This window comes from Rhineura floridana, chromosome 3 (assembly GCF_030035675.1).
Source record: "Rhineura floridana isolate rRhiFlo1 chromosome 3, rRhiFlo1.hap2, whole genome shotgun sequence".
Lineage (NCBI taxonomy): Eukaryota > Metazoa > Chordata > Lepidosauria > Squamata > Rhineuridae > Rhineura > Rhineura floridana.
In genome coordinates this window covers 225,630,807-225,654,004 of record NC_084482.1, presented here as the reverse complement: position 1 = coordinate 225,654,004, position 23,198 = coordinate 225,630,807, and the positions used below count along the sequence as shown (strand labels likewise).

At 43.6% G+C, this 23,198-nt stretch overlaps 1 protein-coding gene across 4 annotated transcripts in view; it reads left to right on the top strand.

The window, feature by feature from the left end:
- Window positions 1-18,643, top strand: part of LOC133381790 (zinc finger protein OZF-like) — a 30,664-nt gene extending 12,021 nt beyond the window's left edge. For 3 of the 4 annotated variants that reach the window (XM_061621253.1, XM_061621251.1, XM_061621254.1), the window contains 2 exons: window positions 5,358-5,438; window positions 15,202-18,643. In XM_061621253.1, the coding sequence (XP_061477237.1) occupies window positions 5,358-5,438; window positions 15,202-16,577 (1,457 nt within the window). In that variant the 3' untranslated portion in view covers window positions 16,578-18,643. The remainder of the gene's footprint in view (window positions 1-5,357; window positions 5,439-15,201) is intronic. The other variant, XM_061621252.1, reaches the window with a different exon arrangement.
- Window positions 18,644-23,198: the final 4,555 nt, after the last annotated feature.

The following is a 23,198-nucleotide window of genomic DNA, read 5'->3' as shown; positions in this document are numbered from 1 at the left end:
GTTGCTCTGGATACTTGACTTGTTACCATTCCTCCCTTCACCGCTGCCACCATTAGATACTGTTTCTGTTCAGCCTTGGTAATTACCTTGCCCTCCCTTCTGGTCTGTATATTCCCCAGCCAAGGATCAGGCCTTTGGTAAACCAAAGAAGTATTTATTTACTAATAACAGGAAATAACAAGATTACTTCAGGAATGTTTCACAAGCGTATGGTTTCATATATGGTCACTCTTTATGTTTCTGTTCAAATATATCCTCTTTAAATATCAGCCAAATCCAATCCAAACTTCCCTCCGAACTCTGCCAACCAACTCAACAACCTCTCAACAACCTCTCTCCAACTGACTCTCTAAACTCTCTCTCCTCCTCTTCCAACCCACCAACCTCCATTTATACCTTCAGCCAGCCAGCCACTCAGCCAATCATCATCCAGCACACTTTAGCTTCTCACCCATGTACTCCCCCCTTCTCTCTCAGTCAATTACCATACATCACCCAATAGACCCGCACTTACCATATTTACAGATGCTAACTTACAGGAACATCACAAGGTCCTCTTGTGGATCAGGATTTCTCTAAGTAGCAGGAAGTAGTGTACTCCCAGTGGAGGGCTGTAGAAACCAGGGTCCCCCAAGGATGGGTACTGGGACGTGTGGTTTTTAACGTGTCCATAAACAATCTGGAGTTGGGGTGAGCAGTGAGGGAGCCAGGTTTGCAGTTGATACCAAACTGTTCAGGGTTGTTAAAACAAAAAGGGATTGTGGAGAGCTCCAAAATGACCTCTCCAAACTGAGTGAATGGGTGGTAAAATGGGAAATGCAATTCAGTGTAAACCAGTGTAAAGTTATGTAGATTGGAACAAAAAATCTTAATTTCACATATACACTGATGGGGCCTGAACAGGCTAACTGACCAGGAACGAGACCTTGGGGTCGTAGTGGATAGCTCGATCAAGATTTTGACTGGTGTGCAGCAGCTGCGAAAAAGGCAAACTCCATGCTAGGGATCATTAGGAAAGGTATTGAAAAGAAGACTGCCGAAATCACAGTGCCATTACATAAATCTTTGGTGTGGCTGCATTTGGAATACTGTGTCCTGTTCTGGTCGCCTCACCTCAAAAAGGATTCTGTAGAGCTGGAAAAGGTTCAGAAAAGGGCACCCAAGATGATCAAGGGGATGAAATGACTCGCCTATGAGGAAAGGCGGCAGCATTTAGGGAAAAGGCGCATCAGAGGTGGCATGATATCAGTTTATAAAATTATGCATGGCATGGGGAAAGTGGGTAGATAAAATTTTTCTCCCTTTCCTAACACTAGAACTCATGTACATTCAATGAAGCGGAATTCTGGAAGATTCTTCTTCACACAGCAAATAGTTTGTTGTTGTTATATGCCTTCAAGTTGATTACGACTTATGGCGACCCTATGAATCTTTTGGGCAAATCAGCTGAGAGGTGCGGCAGCACAGCAGCAGAGGCTTTAGCGTGGGGCTTTGAGGCTCCTCATGAAGGAGAGGTAGAAAAAGTTTTAAAAGGTAGTGCTTCACTTTAAGGACATTTTCGGTTTGCGTACTCGCTCTGGTCCCGTTGAGTACGTTAATGCAAGGTATTACTGTATTAGGTAGGCGCCATCTCTGCTATCTTTTCGGTGCCTTTTGAAGACTTCCCTCTTTCAACAAGCCTTTTAAGTTGAAGCCTATCCCAGTCTGTGTCTGTGTTAGAATTGCTTTTAATATGTTTTCTTTAATAATATGTTTTTAACCCTTTTTTTTTTTAAAGATGTTTTTAAAGCTTTTTTAAAAATGTTAACGTTTTGTTTTAATGCATTTTAAGGTCTTTTTATGATGTTTTAAAGTGTTTTTAGCGTTTCTGTTTGCTGTCCTGGGCTCCTGCTGGGAGGAAAGGCGGGATATAAATCAAATAATAAATAAATATACACACATTGTAGGAGTCTTGTGAATTAGGATCTTTAGACAGCGGCAGTAGAGCATCTTGGCTGATTTCCCCAGTAATTTATGCAGGTCTTAAAAAAATGAGCACACACATTCCTAGAATCTGAATGTGCATATTGAACACTTCGGTGCAGAACAGATCAGGAAGAATACACATCTATGATGGCCGTGGGGGTAACAAGGCTTCAGAGGAAATCGAGGGGGAAGGTGGAGTTCAGCACTAGCCTGCCCCTCCTCTCTCGCTTTGCAGACTAGGGTTCAGTCATGCGCCGCTGGGCAGGGAGGACCAGTGGATGGTGTCATGAAATCACAACATTGGTTCACACTGGGTTAAACTGGACTGTGTAAAAATGGCTCAGATGCAGAGGATTGTGGGGTTTTCATCGTGGGAGGAGATGGGCCTCTGTGGGAAACTTTTAGGTTTTGTTTCTCAGCTGCAACTAATTAGGAGGCCTGAATAGCAGCACTTGGTGAGAGCCTGGTACTCGAGGCCATGCGGGCCTGAGAAGGTTTGAGATCAGGAAGGGAGGGGGCCTGCCGCGGCGTGAAAACTGAAGAAGCTTCGGGAATATGACTGCATCACTGAGCCCCCTGATTGGCTAAATCATTAGGAACTGTTGCTGGGTTTTTTCCCTTAAGTATAGGGAATGCTACCCATAGCCATTGTTCCCCTGGTTGTTTCCCTGGATGCCATGTGGGGTTCCACTGCCTTTTACTATCCTGATGATATCTCTCTGAGGAGAGAGGAGATTTGCAACAACTGCCTCATCGGTAAGTAGAATAGGCTAGTTAGTTGGTTATTTTTCTGTTGTGTCTGAACTCTCATACGTTGTACCTGAACCCCTGGCTGGGTGTGGTTTTGAGGAATTGTTTGCTGCTGTTAACTGTGTACTTACATTTTATTATTAAAGCTGCTGCTTATTACTTTGTGTGTTCATTGAGTGAGACCAATTTGGTTCTGAATCCAACACCTTGTCCACTGACCACAAACTACCAAGTGTGCGTTTTGGCTTTCCCAGAGGCTTCTGGACAAGGAGTGCCTGTTTGGCTCTTGTCTTTAGGAATCCTTGGTTTACCTATATCTGGGCTCTGGGTTTCCTCTAACTCAGAGTGGAACCAGTTGAAGGGGTGGTGGCAGCCTATTGTCTACCTTGCAGGGTTGGTGTTGGTTTGCATCGCCTTGGCAAGGAGGGATATTGGGTCCCAGATCAATTGCCCAGGGTGGGGAATTGGGTCTGAAGCATGTACCTACCACCTGCAGGGTGGCAAGGGTTCATGACAGATGGCATTTGAGACACTCTCAAAGCTAGCGAGAGGGAGTGGACGTGGAGGCTACAATTTGCAAGGGACGGACCATCAGAAAACAGGATTAGGTGCAAGAGATTTCTTTGCCAGCCCTGGTGGGGAACCCTCCGGAGGTAGGAAAGGTAGACGTTGAAACTCCTGAGTGAGGCAGGAAAGCAGGAAAGAGGGAGCTTCTGGGTAACTGGAACAAGGGTCTCTGCTCCAGCTAGCAGGGATCCGGGGAAAGCAGGAACTGTCGCAGATCCCTTCAAAGTGCTCCCTTTTGGAGCAGCTGCAGCAAGCAGGACTGCATCAGCAGCAGGGGGTCCAGAGAAGCAGAAACCAGAGGCAGCAAAGGCAATGAGGGGAGCATAATGGGAGCCTGACCTGGGTCCCAAATGGGGCTAAGTGGTTCAGCAAGAGCGATTTCAAGCAGATTTTGGTCAACAAATGGAACCGTGCAAGTTGGAAGCGCAAGTTTTATGACCTTTTGGAGAAAAGCTTTGAAGCAAAATTCCAGCAGTGATTAGTTGAGGGAGGTGCCTTTCCTGACCGGCCTTTCTTAATCTAGTTAGGTGGATCGTGGCACTTCACAACAGGGTCAGGTGGGATCCCTATCCTGCTAGGATTTTCTCTTCTGGAGCGAGGAGGCGTTAGGCACTCTCCAGCTAGCATGACTGGATCTGGACTCAAAGCACGTTTGCCTCTCCTGAGAGGCACTCTGTGATGAGATTGCATTGTGAAAGGTCGTGTCCTGTGCATATGACTTGCAATATCATCTCAGGTGAAATGACCAATTTTACTGCTTATGCAACTTTTCCCATCAGGCTTCCTGCAGTCTCTGCTTCTATTGCAGAGTGAACCAAACTGAGGCCGTTTTAAAACTAACACAGGCAATATTAGGGTGGAACATCTCCCAGGCTCATAAGCTTGTAGCCAGCCATCAATGTCTTCGCCCTTAACCTGCCCATGCGTTAAGGTCAGCAGGTGAGGTCTTCCTGGGATGAGGTGCACAGTGTAAAGGTCTGGGAAAGGACTTTTTTGGTGGTGGCTCCTCATACATGTCTGGCTTTATGTCTTTATACTTTCATGCAGTTGCAATTGTCTTCAGTGATTTGTTGTTGTATAGTGTCTGTGTGTTTTTTAGAATATGTGTGTGTCTAAAAAGTGATATATGCAGGCTAAAAGAGCTGAAGTAGCACCATTTCCACAGTTACTTACAGAGCTGGTGCCTTCTGCACTCCTCCATCCCGATGCTCGCTCTCAGCTCCCATCTGGGAGCTTTCTCCGCCCCACTCTCCCACTCGGCGACACCTTCCTTCCCTGTCTCCAACTCAGGGAACTTTTCAACATCAACCCGTCGGCTATTCTCAGAAGGTTGCCACATGTTGTTCCTCCTGATGTGGTGCTGCTCCACTTTGCACCAGTCACTGTTCAAGTTGCTGTGAATTGGCAGCCGCTGTTGTTATTGCTGGGAGTAGGGAGAGCAGACGTTGCAAAGATCCCTTCCCTGCTCCTGTCGCCTTGGCTGCTGCTGCTGCCACCTCTGACACTGCTCCGCTGTTTAAGATGGGAGGATTCATGGGAAATGTACCATTATTTCTTTTTCTTCTCTCTCTCCTCTCCTATCCGACGATATTCTCTCTCTCATACACACATATTATTTTCCAACCCAGACAGCAAAGAGCTGGTGGTGTTGATGTGAGCATTTCTAGCTACATCAATATGTTGCACTGGCTTTGATCTTAATTGCCATGGAAGATTTTGTCCAGAAATAGACATTTGAAGTGCACCCCTGGCTCGCCTACTTGGGGCAGAGGAGGGACAGTTCCCAGGATGATTTTTGCTTTTGGCGTGATAAAATGATAGGGCCCAAATGAAAACAGCTGGCTTTATTAGGTTCCGTAGAGTCATCCCCAACAGGCATTTCAAGATGAGCTTTATGTCCAGTGAATGCCTGTACACAAGTGCCAGACTGATCCTACTGGCTTCACATGGCCCTACTCTATTCACAGGACTTTACAGATCAAAAATATGCCTCTGCTTAGTTTTAGAAAGCTCTGTTTGGAATGGCTGAATATTTTATGGTCAAAAATAACTAGTCTTGTCTTTTTCCTTGAAAGAATCGGACCTCAATTCCTGTTGGGAAGAAGGAGAAGATCTGCTTATCCAGGACCCCGAAGAAGAAGTGGCTTCATCAGCAGGTAGATGCTTAGCTGTGTTTTGAGGTCCTTTTGTTTGGGAATGGAAGGATTTTGCAGTTCCTGTGTATTGATTCATTGGCGATCACTCCTGGCTGAGTAAGAGTGTCTTCCAGGATAAGATCTTTAACGGTGGGTCTCTAAGTGTCTGTGGAGGCCAATTCTGGATCCACACAGCCTCCCAAAGTGAGGACATCGGTTTCCAGATGGAAGACGGTCACGATGAGGATTTACTTGATGCGCCTTCCGCTTAGCTCGTTTGTCCCTTTCGCCCTGTACTTGTGCTTCTTCAAAGTCCAACCTGCAATTGGGATGCTCATGGGCGAAAGCTTCCCAGTTCTCAATAATTCCTGTGTAGTTCCTATCATTGCTGTCAAATTAACCCATCAGGGTGGGAGTTCTCCTGGAGAATGTTCTGGAGAATTTAAGAAGAGCCCTGCTGTATCAGGCCAAAGGTGGAGCATCTAGTCTAGCATCCTGTCCTCACAGTTGATGCCTGTGAGAAGTGAGCAAGCAGGATTGGAGTGTAATACAGGCATACCCCGCTTTAACATATGCAATGGGACCGGAGCGTGTATGTAAAGTGAAAATGTACTTAAAGTGAAGCAATTATCTATGCATGTACTGCACTGCAATTGCCACTAGATGGCAGCGGTGTCACGCCATTAAGTGTCCCTGATTGCGAAGCGCGCGTACGTTAAGGGGGGCATGGTGGAGTATGGAGCATGTATGTTATAGCGAGGTGACTAAGTGAAGCGACGTTAAGCGGGGTATGCCTGTAGTTGCTCCCTCCTGCTGTTCTCACAGTTGTCCTTGCAATTTGTATTCAGAATGAAATAGTCTGCGCTACCTCTTTCTCGAGGATGCACCAAGGGGTCACAAGAATTCCCTGTTAACCTTGTGGCTCCGCAGAGCTCCTGTCACCAAATTCTGTGCTGATCTAAGTGCGCCCTGTCTCTGAACATTGGAGATATCCACAGGCGCCAATCAAAAGAGGACAATCCCACCAAAGGTTCTCTTAGGACTAGGGATTTATCAGCAAAATAATGAGATCTTCACACAAACAAATAAATAATGTTTATTTCATACACACTTAATCCTTAGTTACACAGGTAACATGCATTCCTGGCTTTAGCCAGTAAACTGACTTAAATTCTCAAGGCAAAGTATTATAACTGAACATGTCAGGCTGTTACACAAAGCCTGTTCAGTTAAATAGATAGTATTATTCAAGCTTTAAAGTATATTGTTATACAGTGATATAGTCATGCAGTTCTAGACATCCTGTGAAATCTAAGAGCAACAATGGAAAAGAATGAATAAGTCTCACCTACTAAGTCCCAGGACAAAGAAAACCTTGGAGTCTTCCCATGAAGTAATAGAACGACGAGTGTCCAAGTCCAGGAGACTGGTAAACTGTGGGGCTTAACACACTCCTTTTTTGAGGAAAAAAGGGGCAAATGATGGGAAAAATGACACGTTACCTTGGGAACCTTTCGCACTTCTCAGTCTATAGCCGTCTCTCAATTCATTTGCCGATATGCACATCTTTTGCATTACAGGCATCAGTCGGGTGTCAGTTGGAAACAAGAAGGTCAGGAAAGAACTGACAGCTTTTATCATTGTTTTGATGTTATACGCCTGGGAGCTCGGTAGACTTCCCAGCATTAAATAAAAAACCCTCCGCTCAAACTGGAGAAAAGAAAATGAAATGGTGCAAGAGCCTCTTAGACTTAGATATTACAAATCAATATACAATATGGGCTTCTGGCACACAACGGGAAGCTTGCTGTCCCTGGCAGTGGATTTCTGAAGGTCTCTCTTAGTTGCTTTCATCTCCTTTTAATATTGTTACGTTATTTGCTTCAGGTGGCATTTTTGTTCGGCTTATTTTGTTTTTTTTTAACTGCACACCACTTAGTGCAGGGCTAAGTCTCCCCACGCTTCCCCTTTCAAAGACAAGCCCATGTGAAGCATGCAAGCAGGACTTGAGTGCAACAGTCGCCCTGTTGAGAGCATGGCGGCTGTCTTAAAGCTGCAAAGCACTCAAAGGGGGAAGGAGACGATTCCCCCTCCTACAGCCCATCAGCTGATGAGCTGGTGAAAGCCGCCTCGCTCCAGCACAGCAAACATTAAGCTCCTGGTTGTTCCCTTGCCTGCCCCACATCTGACGTCATGCATAATCAGGTATGGGGCAGGTGGGCGTGGTTTCCCTAAAGCAGCCTTGTGAGCCAAACAGGGAGGTCTGGTGGGCCAAGACTGGTCCATGGGTAGGCATGTGAGATGTTAAAAACTCTGAACAGTTTTAAATAAACAAAATAAGTAAATAAATATAGTTAGTGGCCATTGATAGCCTCCTGGCATTTGTCTAATCCTCTTTTAAAGCCATTCATGTTGGTGGCCATCACTGCCACTTGTGGGAGCAAATTCCATAGTTGAACTATGCGCTGCTTGAAGAAGGACTTTTTTTGGTCAGTCCTGAATCTTCCACTTCCAGCTTCACTGTATGTCAACAAGTTCTCGTGTTATGAGAGAGGGAGAAAAGCTTTCCACTGTCCACTTTCTTCACACCATGCTTAAATATATACACGTCTGTCATGAAACCTCTTACTTGAAATGGAAATGGACTATCTTCAAGTCGATTCCGACTTATGGCAACCCTATGAGTAGAGATTTCATGGTAAGCGGTATTCAGAGGGGGTTTCCCATTGCCTCCCTCTGAGGCTAGTCCTCCCCAACTGACTAGGGCCTGCTCAGCTTGCCACAGCTGCACAAGCCAGCCCCTTCCTTGTCCACAACTGCCCGCTGGGGGACAACTGGGCTCCTTGGGACTATGCAGCTTCCCCATGGCTGCACAAGTGGCAGGGCATGTAACCCCTGAGCCACTCACTGGGGGGGTGATCTTTAGCTGGCCCTTGACACCCAGGAGACACAAGCGAGAATTTCAACTCACAGACTCTGGACTCCCAGCCAGGCTGTTACCTTTCCTCTAAACTAAAGAGCCCAAAGGCTGCAACCTTTCCTCAGAGAGGATTTGCTCCATCGCTTTGTTCATTTTGGATGCCCTTTTTTGAACCGTTTCCAGTTACTTTTGAGGTGAGGCAACCAGAACTGTACACAGCTTTCCTAGTGTGGTTGCCTCATATTTCTATAACTGCATGATGATACTGGCAGTTTTATTTTCAGTTCCTTTTCCATCTCCCCCTAGCATGGAATCCGTGTATTTCACAGCTGCCGCATACTAGGTCGCCATTGCAATGGTGTACGGGCTTTTTCAAAAGCTGTCTGGAAGTCTAAGTCAAATGGATCACCTCTGTCTCTGTGCCTGTTGACACTCTCAAAGAACTCTAAAAAATTAGTGAGACAGGACTTACCATTGCAGAAACTATGCTGAAATCACAGCAAGGCTTATTCATCGATGTTTGGTAATTTTCTCTGAAAACAACCATTTCCATCAGTTTCCCCAGAACAGACATTAAGCAAACTGATGTGTAATTTCCAGGATCCCCCCTGAATCCCTTTCTAAAAATTGGTGTTACATGGAACACTTTCCAGTCCTCGGGTATGGAGGCTGATATTAAAGAGAAGATACATATGTTTGTTAGAAGATCCGCAATTCCACATTCGAGTTCTTTGAAACTCTTGGATGGATGCCATCTGGACCTGGCAATTTGTCAGTTTTTATCTTGTCTATTAGGCCTAGAACTATCTCAGTCTCCCTTCCTGCAAAAGTTAGTCCAAGATCTGCCTTATGTCTTCAGCAGTGAAGATAGATGCCAAGAATTCATTCCACATCTCTACAGCGCTCTTTTGACTCTGTTGTCATCCAAGGACCGACCGCCCCTGTAGACGGTCTCCTGTTACTTGTGTATTTAAAAAAATTTCTTGGTCTTTGTGTTTTTAGCAATGTGCTCTTCAAGTTCTTTGTTAGCATCTCTTATTGTCTATTTGCATTTCTTTTGCAAAGTTTGTGTCTGTGTTCCATTTTTTTGAAGGAAGCCTACTTGACTCTAAAGGTGTCTTTGACTTTGCTTATTTACCACGGCATCCTCTTGGCCCTGATCACACCTTTCCTGAACTGCGGCATACGCTCCAGTGGAGCTTCTAATATTGTGTTTTTAAACAGCTCCCAATCATATATAATGTATTTTAACAGTAATTTTCCAAGCCAGTATTCTCCTAGAAAAAGTAATTTCATTTCTGCATTTCTCTTCCCCCTAACCCCACTTCTTATTGCGTATTATTTTAGAAATATATCTCTGTTGTATCACGGTATGAGGAAAAACAAGACACATCTGGGCCTAGTGATACGAAGTGGAATATGGACCTGAGAGGAATTCATGTTCTGTGACACTGCAGAATATTCCGATAACCTTGGTTTCAGCTGGGCACACAAAAAGAAAGGCACAGAACTGTGGAGATGTAAAAACTAAGACCCCCTTTCGGATGCACACCTTAACGTGGTCAGGGGGTTTGAGAATGTTGAAGAAGCTGAGAGCAATGCCATCAGGAGTCTAGACCAAAAGGCTAGACTCCTAGCAGGGGCACCCAAGGCAGAATGGTCAAAGCTGCTTTAAAAGAAATGGCGGTGCCACAGCATCTGATTGTCCTGATGCGCAACCTATACTCTGGACAAGAAGCTACTGTAAGGACAGAATATGGAGAAACCGATTGGTTTCCCATCGGAAAGCGTGTGAGACAGGGGTGTATTTTATCACCCTATTCATTTAATCTGTACACAGAACATATCATACGGAAAGCGGGATTGGACCAAGATGAAGGAAGTGTGAAAAGTGGAGGGAGAAACATCAATAATTTAAGATATGCAGATGATACCATACTCTTAGCAGAAACGAGTAATGATTTGAAACGAATGCTGATGAAAGTTAAAGAGGAAAGCACAAAAGCAGGACTACAGCTGAATGTCAAGAAGACTAAAGTAATGACAACAGAAGATTTATGTAACTTTACAGTTGACAATGAGGACACTAAACTTGTCAAGGATTATCAATACCTTGGCACAGTCATTAACCAAAATGGAGACAATAGTCAAGAAATCAGAAGAAGGCTAGGATTGGGGAGGGCAGCTGTGAGAAAACTAGAAAAGATCCTCAAGTGCAAAGATGTGTCACTGAACACCAAAGTCAGGATCATTCAGACCATGGTACTTCCGATCTCTATGTATGGATGTGAAAGTTGGACAGTGAAAAAAGTGGGTAAGAGAAAAATCAACTCATTTGAAATGTGGTGTTGGAGGAGAGCTTTGCGCATACCATGGACTGCGAAAAAGGCAACTAATTGGGTGTTAGAACAAATTAAACCAGAACTGTCACTAGAAGCTAAAATGATGAAACTGAGGTTATCATACTTTGGACACATCATGAGAAGACATGTTTCACTAGAAAAGACAGTGATGCTGGGGAAAACAGAAGGGAGTAGAAAAAGAGGAAGGCCAAACAAGAGGTGGATTGATTCCATAAAGGAAGCCATAGACCTGAACTTACAAGATCTGAACAGGGTGATTCACGACAGATGCTCCTGGAGGTCACTGATTCATAGGGTCACCATAAGTCGTAATTGACTTGAAGGCACATAGCAACAACAACAAGAACTAAGAAGCATAAAATTGGGCTTGATTTATGATGAGATCCTTTGTCTTTGCCTTGAAATTTCAATGTGATTTTTTCCCTTCCCTCCTCCCCCTCAGGAGATGATGGACTGAAGAATGAGAATTATAGGGAACCACAGATGATGTCACTGGTAACATTGGCTAAGTGTGGAGCAGAAAAAGAGACGTTTGGAAATCACAGGGGACCAAAAACGTCTGCAAGAAACCAGCCAAAGAACTGGAAGAAGAAATCCTCTCTCAGACTTTGCCCCAATGCACGGAGTGTGGAAAGAGTTTCAGTAAGAGCAGTCATCTTACTTTAAATGAAAGGACACACACAGGGGAGAGACCATTTAAATGCACGGAGTGTGGAAAGGGCTTCATTGTGAAAAGTACCCTCACTAGACATCAACGAGCACACACAGAGGAGAAACCGTTTCAATATACGGAGTGTGGAAAGAGCTTCAGTCGAAAGCATTCCCTTGACGTACATAAAAGAATCCACACGGGAGAAACCTTTTAAATGTATGGAATGTGGAAAGAGCTTCAGTGTGAGCAGTAAACTTAATGCACATCACACACGGGAAAGCCATTGAAATGCATGCAGTGTGGAAAACCCTTCAGTAAGAATTGTCACCTTACTTTACATGAAAGAATGCACGCACAGGAGAAACCATGTAAATGAATGGAATGCGGAATAAACTTCAGTGTGAGCCTTACTCTACGTCTTTAAAGTAGAGAACTGGTGGAACTTAGGTGGACCAATGTAGTATTTAGCAATGGTAAGTATGTAGTTAAGTTTAATCTTACAGTCTACCAAAGATTACAATCCTATACCACTTGGGACCAGGATACCTAGATCATCTCTTATATATCCAACCAATCACTGCAATGTGCAGGAGAGGGCCTCTTGCATGTAACATCTCATCAGGACATCCATTCTGTATGGCATAGGAACTGATCTTTACTGTGGTGGCACCTAGCCTTTGGAACTCCTTCCCATTACATATCAGACAGGCGCCGTCTCTATTTTCTTTTGGGTGCCTATTGAAGACCTTCCTTTTTTTCAACCAACCTCTTAAAATGGACATATTTATCCCAGCCTCTATTTCTGTTAAATTTTAAAAAAAGGTTTTAAATCGTTTTGATGTATGAAATGTTTTTGTTGGCATTTTTGAGATATCTTGTGTGAAGCAATTAATAGATGAAATAATAATAATAATAATAATGCTAAATCTTGTATGTAATGGCCACTTTTCCAGGTGCTGGTAAACCACCTCTGAATACCACTTACCACAAAAACCCTATTCACAGGGTCGCCAGAAGTCAGGATCGATTTGAAGGCAATCCAGCATCATTCAGTATACTTTTAACTGTAGATCTTATTCATTTTGCTTTTTAAACTTTTTAAATGTTGATTTTTCTTGATAGTTTTAATACATATTTTATATTCTTTGTAAACTACTTAGAGGTTTTAATTACACTTCAGCAGTATTCACATTTTGTTAAACACGTAACTAAAATGAATTGTAAAAGAAAACAATCATTGTGGGTGGTGATACCAGACCCCAATAATAATTCCCCCTGATCAAAATGCCCATCGAGATCTTGAGATGAAGAATGAAATTGAGGAAGCATCCAAATTAGGAAATGTTGTAGTAATGAGGGACTTTGAACTACCCTCACATAGACAGGGTGTTCCAGTCATGACATGGAAGTAAAATTTCTACATGCCTTCAATGACTGTGCCCTAGAACAGTTGGTGATGGAACCGACGTGGGTTCTTATGTAGCAACTTCCCTATGAGGAAATGTTGCACATAGAGAAAAGTTTTTCTCCCTCTCTTTGATGGCTTTAAAAGGGGTTAGACAAATTCATGTCTCCGTGTGGGGAGGCAGCACGCTTGTGAATACCAGTGGCTGGAAACGGCAGGAGGGAAGAGTGCACTCAAGTCCTGCTTACGAGCTTCCCCTGGGCATCTGGTTGGCCACTGTGAGAAAAAGATGCTGCAGGGGATGGCACATTGGCCTGACCCAGCAGGCTCTTCTTCTGTTCTTAAATAGTTCCTTCACTTTATTTTCCCAGGTAAGCATAGTATCCTGTTGTTATTTTGATGTATACGGGCTTTTGATTTTCCTTTAATTTTTTTGTGTGGATTATGCTAATATCTTTTGTAAACTGACATGCATTCATTTGCTGTATTCCTTTCAGCACCTGCTTAAAACCTTTTGGTTTACCCAAGTCTATCCATATAAACAAATGTTTTGTTTAATGTTTTTTAGTTTTGTTTTAAAATGTTTTTAATGACTTGTTTTTAACTCTTGAATTGATCTTTTTTTGGTAAACTGCTTAGAAGTGTTTACAATCGTGGTGTATAGATTTTGTGAAATAAAATAAAAATTTACTGCTTTGCTGCTATTTGTTATGTACCTTTTCCTAGCTGATGTCGCTCTCCAGTTGAAGTTTGTCATAGTCCTCTTGCCCAGCAGGGCAGATGAAGGACACCACCTTCACCTGGCACTCATAGCATGAAGGGAGTGAGAATTGGGGGTTTTCATCAGTCAGATACATGTAACAAAACTGGCTTCTCTCTGCAACAGAAGGGCCTTTGGGAAAGGTGGCAGGTGTGGAGAAAATCTCTGCTTTAGTCCATGGGGGAGCCACTGCGTATCGGGGCCAACAATTCTGGACCAGATAGATCAATGGTCTGATTCACAACTTCAAACATGTAGAATTTTCAGGGGTAACTGATCTATGTTGTGCGATTGTTAACAAGGGAGGTGTTTCTATGTACTGGGAAAGGAATGACTCCCCAGTTATAAAGTTACATGATATCTTATATACATCCTCAAACACTTTAAAGCCCTGAGCAACTCGAGGACTGGGTTGCATAAAGGACTGCCTGCACTCATCCAGTCCTGCCTCTACCTTAGGATCTAGCCAGTAAAGGCGATTCGACAGGTGAGCTGGGGTAAAAGTGGAAAGAAAAGCTCTTACCGTTTTTCTCAATTTTCTAATCTTACTTTTCCCCCTCAAAACCCTTTATTATGGATTATGAATCATAGAATAGTAGAGTTGGAAGGGCCCTGTAAGGCCATTGAGTCCAACCCCCTGCTCAATGCAGGGATTCATTGCAGGGAACTGAAAGCATAATGAGGGTAGGTAACTTGGCCAAGGTATTCTCGTCTTTTGACGATTTTGATGTTACTGGTTACGGTAACTGACTACGTGCATCAGGGTTTTGTTGCTAACATTCTCTGGCTCACCGAAGAGGGCTGTAGCCTGAGGCTTTCTCCTGGGGCTGTCTCTTTCACAGTTCTTCCCCTCGCAGCTGACTTCGGATGGGTGGGAATTTCAAGCCAAATTAATCCAATTTGCACTTTCTGAAACTGTGCGCACAGACACAGGCATCCTTGGAAATCTGCACTTATTCAGACTTTGCGATGTAGTTTGCCAGCCAGCCAATGTTTGCAAAAATGATATATTAGTGGAAAGTGTGCGTAAGAATGAATATATGAGTCAAAATAACAAGCAAAAATGTATTTGACAAGAAATGGCTGGCAAAAATATGTACTTTATTTATTGATTTATTTTTTGATGAATATCCCACCCATCCAGCAGGAGCCCAGAGCGTACATTAGTCCAATCTCCCTACCAGAAAATGTGTTTATTAGGATACATTTGAACTAATGCTGGACATTTTTCATGAGGGTGATTTTTTAAAAAATCAGAAATGAATGTAGAAATGTGAACTGAATTTAATTTGCTCGTCTTCTGCTGATATAGCTTGTATAATTTTCCAAGCCAGTATTATTCTCCTTGAAAAAGTAATTTCATTTCTGCGTTTCTTTTCCCCTTAACCCCACTTCTTATTTCATATTATTTTAGAAATATATCTCAGTTGTATCACGGTAGGAGGAAAAACAAGACACATCTGGGTCATATCATAGTGATATGAAGTGGAATATGGACCTGAGAAGAATTCATGGTGTGTGACACTGTAGAATATTCAGATAACTTTGGTTTCAGCTTGAGATACAAAGGGGGAGAACTGTGGAAATGGAAAAGTTGAGAAGTAGCTTATTGAGCTTGTCTGTAATGAAATCCTTTGCCTTTGCCTTGAAATTCTGACTTTTTTTTCTCCCTCTTCCCCCTCAGCAGATGATGGGCAGAAGAAGGAGAATTACAGGGAATCACAGATGATGCCATTGGTAACAACCAAGCGTGAAGCACAGAATGAGACGTTTGGAAATCACAGAGGACCGAAAAAGTGTAAAAGAAACCAGTCAAAGAATAAGAAGAAATCCTCTACTTCTAAGACTTTGCATCAGAGAACCCACACAGAGGAGAAACCATTTAAGTGCATGGAGTGTGGAAAAAGCTTTCGTCAGAGCGGTCACCTTACTTTACATAAAAGAACCCACACAGGGGAGAAGCCATATAAATGCAGAGAGTGTGGAAAGAGCTTCAGTCGAAAGGATTCACTTGCTGTACATGAAAGAACCCACACAGCGGAGAAACCCTTTAAATGCATCGAGTGTGGAAAGAGCTTCAGTCAGAGCAGTCACCTTACTTTACATGAAAGAACACACACAGGGGAGAAACCATATAAATGCATGGAATGTGGGAAGAACTTCAGTCGAAAGGATTCCCTTACTTCACATCAAAGAACCCATGCAGGGGAGAAACCCTTTAAATGCATTGAATATGGAAAGAGCTTCAGTCGAAAGGATTCCCTTACTTCACATCAAAGAACCCATGCAGGGGAGAAACCCTTTAAATGCATCGAGTGTGGAAAGAGCTTCAGTCGGAATGATTCCCTTACTTCACATCAAAGAATCCACATGGAGGAGAAACCGTATGAATGCATGGAGTGTGGGAAATGCTTCAGTAACAGAAGTAACTTAACTTCACATCAACGAGCACATACAGGGAAGAACAGATTTGAATGCAAGGAATGTGGAAAGAGCTTCAGTGCGAGCAGTAAACTTAAGGTGCATCACAGAATACACACAGGGGAAAAACCATTTAAATGCACAGACTGTGGAAAGAGTTTTAGAATGAGCAGTCATATTACCGTACATCTACGAACACACACGGGGGAGAAACCATTTAAATGTATGGAATGTGGAAAGAGTTTTAGTGAGAGCGGTAACCTTACTTTACATTGCCGAACGCACACTGGGGAGAAACCATTTAAATGCAGGGAGTGTGGAAAGGGTTTTATTCGCAATGATCTTTTAACTTTACATCAAATAACCCACACAGGGGAGAAACCCTTTAAATGCAGGGAGTGTGGAAAGAGCTTCATTGCGAAATGTAGCTTCACTGAACATCAACGAACTCACACAGAGGAGAAACCTTTTCAGTGCATGGAGTGTGGAAAGAACTTCAGTGCTAACGGTGCCCTCTCTAGACATCAACGAGAACACACAGGGGAGAAACCATATAAATGCATGGAGTGTGGAAAGAGCTTCAGTGATAGCAGTAAACTTAATGCACATCATACAACTCACATGGGAAAAACCATTTAAATGCATGCAGTAAGAATCATCACCTTGGTTAACATGAAAGAATGCATGCAGGAGAGAAACTAAATTAATGGAATGCAGAATAACATCAGTGTGAGCCTTACTCTATGTCTTTAAAGTGGAGGACTGGTGGAATCTAGGTGACTAACGTAGAATTTAGCAATGTTAAGTATGTAGTTAATGTTAATGTTATGTGCCTTCAAGTCCATCTCAACTTATGGCAACCCTATGAATCAGTGTGCTCCAGTAGCATATGTTGTTAACCACGCTGTTCAGATCCTTAAGATCAGGTTTGTGGTTTCCTTTATGGAGTCAATCCATGTTTTGTTTGGCCTTCCTCTTTTTCTACTTCCTTCTGTTTTTCACAGCATTATTCTTTTCTAGTGAATCATGTCTTCTCATTATGTGTCCAAAATATGATAACTTCAGTGTCATCATTTTAGCTTCTAGAGATAGTTCTGGTTTTATTTGTTCAAACACCCATTTATTTGTCTTTTTCTAGGTCCATGGTATCCACAAAGCTCTCCTCCAGCAGCACATTTCAAATGAATTGATTTTTCTCTTATCCACTTTTTCCACTGTCCACCTTTCACCAACTTTTTGGTTAATGACTGTGCCAAAGTATTGCTAATCCTTGACAAGTTTAATGTCCTCATTGTCAACTTTAAAGTTACATACATCTTCTGTTGTCATTACTTTAGTCTTCTTGATGTTTAGCTGTAGTCCTGCTTTTGTGCTTTCCTCTTTAACTTTCATCAGCATTCGTTTCAAGTCATGTAATGACAACAGAAGAAAATTTATGTAACTTTAAGGTTGACGATGAGGACATTGAACTTGTCAAGGTTTATCAATACCTTGGCACAATTATTAACCAAAATGGAGACAATAGTCAAGAAATTAGAAGAAGGCTAGGACTGGGGAGGATAGCTGTGAGAGAACTAGAAAAGGTCCTCAAATGCAAAGATGTATCACTGAACACTAAAGTCAGGATCATTCAAACCATGGTATTCCCGATCTCTATGTATGGATGTGAAAGTTGGACAGTGAAAAAAGCGGGTAAGAGAAAAATCAACGCATTTGAAATGTGGTGTTGGAGGAGAGCTTTGCACATACCTTGGACACACCCGGGGAGAAACCATTTAAAAGCATGGAATGTGGAAAGAGCTTCAGTGTGAGTAGCGCACTTAATGTACATCACAGAATACACACGGGGGAGAAACCATTGAGATGTGATGTGGCATAGGCCGCCATTAGAGCAAGGCCTGGCGCACTCGTCCGCCCATGGAGCTGTTGTCACATACTGCTGTTACCAATAGAAGGCCTGACCTAACTGCCCCTGAGGAGTTAGGGTGTAGATCTGCTCTAGTGAAGCGCTTCACTGACTAAACAACCTTAAAGCAGGCTTTTGCTTCTTCATGGAGTCTCCCACAAAACAGAAGCCATTGTAAATTCCACAACAGATATATGGTGTGTGGAAAGCGTTTCAGTGAGAATCGTCACCTTACTTTATATGAAAGAATGCAGCCAGGGGAGAAACTGTAAATGAATGGAATATGGAATGACCTTCAGTGTGGGCCTTACTCTACATCTTTAAAGTAGAGGAGTGGTGGGATTTCGGTGGACCAATGTAGTATTTAGCAATGTTAAGTATGTAGTTAATTTTAATCGTACAGGCTATCAAAGATTAAAGCCCTATACAGCTTTGGGCCAAGATACCTAGAAGATCATCGCACCTCTTATGTATCCAACTAATCACTGCAACTCCCTCCTTTACATATCAGATATCTTCTGTCTCTGTTTTCTTTTGGGCATCAACTGAAGACCTTCCTTCCCCCCCCCCAACCAAACTTTTAAATGGAGATCTTTATCCCTGTTTGTATTTGTATTGGATTTTAAAATACTTTTAATCATTTTGATGTATGAAATGGTTTTGTTGGTGTTTTGGGGAAGCAATTAATAAATGGAAATAAAAAAGTAATGCTAATCCTATGTAATGGCCACTTTACCAGGTGCTTTCATATCATTTAGTATACTTTTAACTGTTGATGTTATTCATTTTCCTTTTTAAATATGTGGATTTTTATTGATAATTCCAGTGCATGTTTTATATTGATCAAAATGCCCTGGGAGATCTTGAAATGAAGAATGAAATTGAGGAAGCATCCAAACTATTATTTATTATTATTTATTTAATTTGTATCCCGGCCTTCCTCCCAGCAGGAGCCCAGGGCGGCAAACAAGGCACTAAAAACACTTTAAAACATCATAAAAACAAATCTTAAAATACATTAAGACAAGCCAGCATTAAAAACTTTTTAAAAACCTTTTTAAAAGGGTTAAAAACATTATTAAAAAACATGTTAAGCAATTCTGACACAGACACAGACTGGGATAGCTCTCAACTTAAAAGTCTTGCTGAAAAAGAAAAGTCTTCAAAAGGCGTCGAAAAGATAGCAGAGATAATTTGTTGGAAGATTCAGGACAGACAAAAGGAAGTACTTCTTTACTCAGCGCATAGTTAAACTATGGAATTTGCTCCCACAAGATGCAGTAATGGCCACCAGCTTGGACGGCTTTAAAAGAAGATTAGACAAATTCATGGAGGACAGGGCTATCAATGGCTACTAGCCACGATGGCTGTGCTCTGCCACCCTAGTCAGAGGCAGCATGCTTCTGAAACCCAGTTGCCGGAAGCCTCAGGAGGGGAGAGTGTTCTGCTTGTGGGCTTCCCCCAGGCACCTGGTTGGCCACTGTGAGAACAGGATGCTGGACTAGATGGGCCACTGGCCTGATCCAGCAGGCTCTTCTTATGTTCTTAAGTTAACTAGAGAATGTTGTAATAATGGGTGACTTCAACTATACTCACATAGACTGGCTACATGTGTGTTCCAGTCATGACCTAAGAAGCAAAATTTTTAGATATCCTAAATGACTGTGCCCTAGAACAGTTGGTCATCGTACCGACCAGAGAGACAGCAACTGTGGACTTAAGTGGCACCCAGGACCTGGTGTGAGAGGTAAGTGTTTCTGAACCAGTTGGGTGCAGTGACCATAGTCCTATTAAATGAAACATACATGTAAATGACCAATTGCCAATACAAATCATACTCTGACAAATACAGGAAAGTGTCCACTATGCAACATGCCCTAAGGGTACCTCCAGCACCATGTTTTGCTTGGGACAAAGCCATTGCCAAGCATGTTGTGCCCATGTCAATAACTGTCCGGGTATCGAGACGAATAGGGATGGGGGGTGGGCTGTGAACATCTCAGGAGCAGCTCTGGGGTGACACCTGAAGCCTGATTTGCTGAAGGGTCAGGCTGACAGTTACCTAGTATAGGGCTTTATCCACCTCAGCCAGCAGGGATACAGCCTAGTCTGAAATCAAGATTTGATTATGATGTCATGTATGATGTCACAAGCAGGATGAGCCCCAAGTCTTGTCAAAGTGGGATACAGTGAACAGTCAGACCGAGGTCTTTGTAACAGATGATGAAAAGGTTAATTTCTGGGTTATATTGCCTTTTAACATAGGGAGAAAGTTTCTGAATGACTTGTTGTGGCCCCCACTTCTGCCAAAAAAATTCCAGTCATTTTTCACCTTTGGGTGCCCTTGGCATGTCATGTTCTGATTGGGTTATTTTGTAATTGGAACGCTGTAACTGAGTACAGAATAGGAGAGAAGCCGTTGAGGGCTGCATTCAATCAAATCAGATAGTATTAATAATTATTGACTTATTACATTTGTATGCCGCCCCATAGCCAAAGCTCTCTGGGTGGTTTACAACAACAACAACAATAGCAGGGATGGGGAGTCTGCAGCCCTCCATATGCTGCCTGACTACAACGCCCCTCTTCCCTGTTGTCTGGCTATGATGGGACAGCAGATGGAGGATGCAGTGGAGGGCCACTGGACCATCTCTGCCTGCCCTTTAAAGGAAGAGTGATGTGCTCGAACGCACCGGGGACAATATGCTCCTGGTGACCCTCTGGCCTGATGCCAAGCCTGGCCTTCTCCTCTCGACCCATCAGCCTCCTTCCCTCCTTGAAATGCCTCTCCAAATTTGCTTCTCCAAAGCCTTTCCTGGCCCATAGAAGGTTTGCCGCTCCATTCTGTGTTTTCTGTTGGAGGACTCAGTCCGTGAGTCACTGAGAACCTGAGCTCAAAGGGTTAATCTATAGCTTGTTGAGATGGGAAAGCCACTTTGTCGCTTCCTGTTTCTCTAGCCATAGCTCCCTCTTCTACTTCCTCCATTTTCTTTCTCTTCCTTCAACCCTCATGTTGATGACAGCCGTGCTTGCTGCTCAGAGCTCTTGGCTCTGCAATGTAAATCTCCTTTCCTTCTGGTCAACACTTATTTGTAAATGGGTAATCAAGTCTCTGGCCTGATCCATCACTACACACGGGGAGCTGGTCCAGACCACATTTTCCACCTCAAACCAACCCTCTGTGTTCTTGCATCAAGCACAGTCCAGGAGGTTGATATGGGGTGCCAAAATGATCAAGGGTTTGGAGCGGCTCCCCTATGAGGAAAGGTTGCAACATAAGGGGCTTTTTAGTTTAGAGACAAGGTAAGGAGGGACCTGACAGAGGTGCATAAAATTATAGTTGAGAAAGTGGAGAGGGTAAAGTTTTTCTCCCGCTCTTGTAACTAGAACTTGGGGGCATCCAATGAAGACGAATGTGAGAAAATTCTGGATAGACAAAAGGAAGGACTTGTTTGCTAGGGCTGTGCACAGACCCTCCCCCTTGTTGTGCCCCATGGCTACAGTCCGGCAGAGGAGATCAGGCCAACCTGCCAAGGGTTGACCTGGGGACCACCCACCCCAGCTTGGAGCCACTCCCAGGAATGGCACAAAGTTTGAGGGCCCCCAGGAAAAAGGTCATCTGGGAGAAGGGACCCCTCCTCAACCAGTGGGTCACGGTGGGCTTAATGTGGTCCAAGCAGTGCTGAGTGACTGAGTCTAGCTATACTATGGTGTGGAAAATTAAAAGGGTTGTACAATCCAACCTGGTGCCCCTGCTTGGACCCATTTGGCCCCGGGGCCTGAGATTCCCGACCCCAAAATTCATCTTTGAGCCACTGCAACTCATGCACCTGCCAAGAGACTGCCCCAGCGATGCATCTGCCCCAGTGCTTTGTTTCAGCACTGGGGAGGCTCATGAAAGAGGTCAGGGCTGGGATATGCCCCTTCATTGCCTGAGATCTTGGGGAGCCCCTTTGTAGGCAACACTGATGCAAGGTGGCTCCATATTCTGGGCTGACAGAGTCAGGAGCTCCTGACAGTCTGCGGGAACTTCCCTGAATTTCATGCACATTTGTCTACACCTGAAAAATCTCTTCTTGGTCCCGGCTCTTATGATGGTGTTTCTGCATAACAGGGGGTAGGGAATCTTCATCAGCTTGAGGACCACATTCCATCATTGGCAATCTTCTGGGGGCCGCATGTGAGGTAGAGGCAAAAGTGGGTGAAGAAATAATGTGACTTTTACCTTTGTACTATGGGCTACATTCCAGCCTCACGAAAGTAAAAGACTTTCTATATGAATGTGTGTTTGTGCGTGCGTGTGCACCCCTTCATCCAAACAGGAACGCAAGGACACCGTTAGGATTTTGGGGATTAAGAAATCCTAGGATGAAGGGTTTTCTATTTGGGCAGAGGTCTATATGTGTCTGAATAATAAATGCTGCCTAGTGGCTTTCACTGTGCTGAATTAGATGAGAAAGGGGAAGTGGTATCATGGTCACAGAGTTATGGGTAAAAAGGCAGGCAGTGGCGTCACTAGGGGTGGTGTCACCCAGTTCAGTAACTCATGGTGTCACCCCATTGACCTCCTCCCGTACCAGACCATACAGAATCCTTAGTAATGTTTTTTGTACTAATGTTACTCGCAGATCGTAATTCCCGTATATCACTGAATGTAATGGCAATAGCAATACCTTCTGCATGCAAAAGAAATACTACCACTGAACTACAGCTCTTCCCCTATCATGCTTTTGTACTGTCTGTGATTATTCCATGTGGATTAAAGGTATCTGCAAAAACAAGATTGTAAATTTACTGCCATCCTTGGTAAGGATGATGACATGTGTGATCATGTCTATCAATTTCATGGGCATGTATCCATCTGTTTTTTTCTGTATGTATATTTCTCTTATACGTATTCCATCACATACTCAGGAAGCCTCTGGTTTGAATCTTACCTTTCCCATACATCTGGATGAAATAGAAATGGACTGCCTTTAAGTCGATCCCGACTTGTGGTGACCCTATGAATAGGGTGCTCATGGTAAGCAGTATTCAGAGGGGCTTTACCATTGCCTCCCTCTGAGGCTAGTTCTCCCCAGCTGGCTAGGGCCTGCTCAGTTTGCCACAGCTGCACAAGCCAGCCCCTTCCTTGTCCACAACTGCCAGCTGGGGGGCAACTGGGCTCCTTGGGACTATACAGCTTGCCCATGGGTGCACAGGTGGCAGGGCACGTAACCCCTGAGCCACTCCCTGTGGGGGGTGATCTTTAGCTGGCCCTTTACACCCAGGAGACAGCGGGGATTTGAACTCACAGACTCTGGATTCCCAGCCAGGCTCTCCTCCCCACTGTGCTATACCAGCACTACATCTGG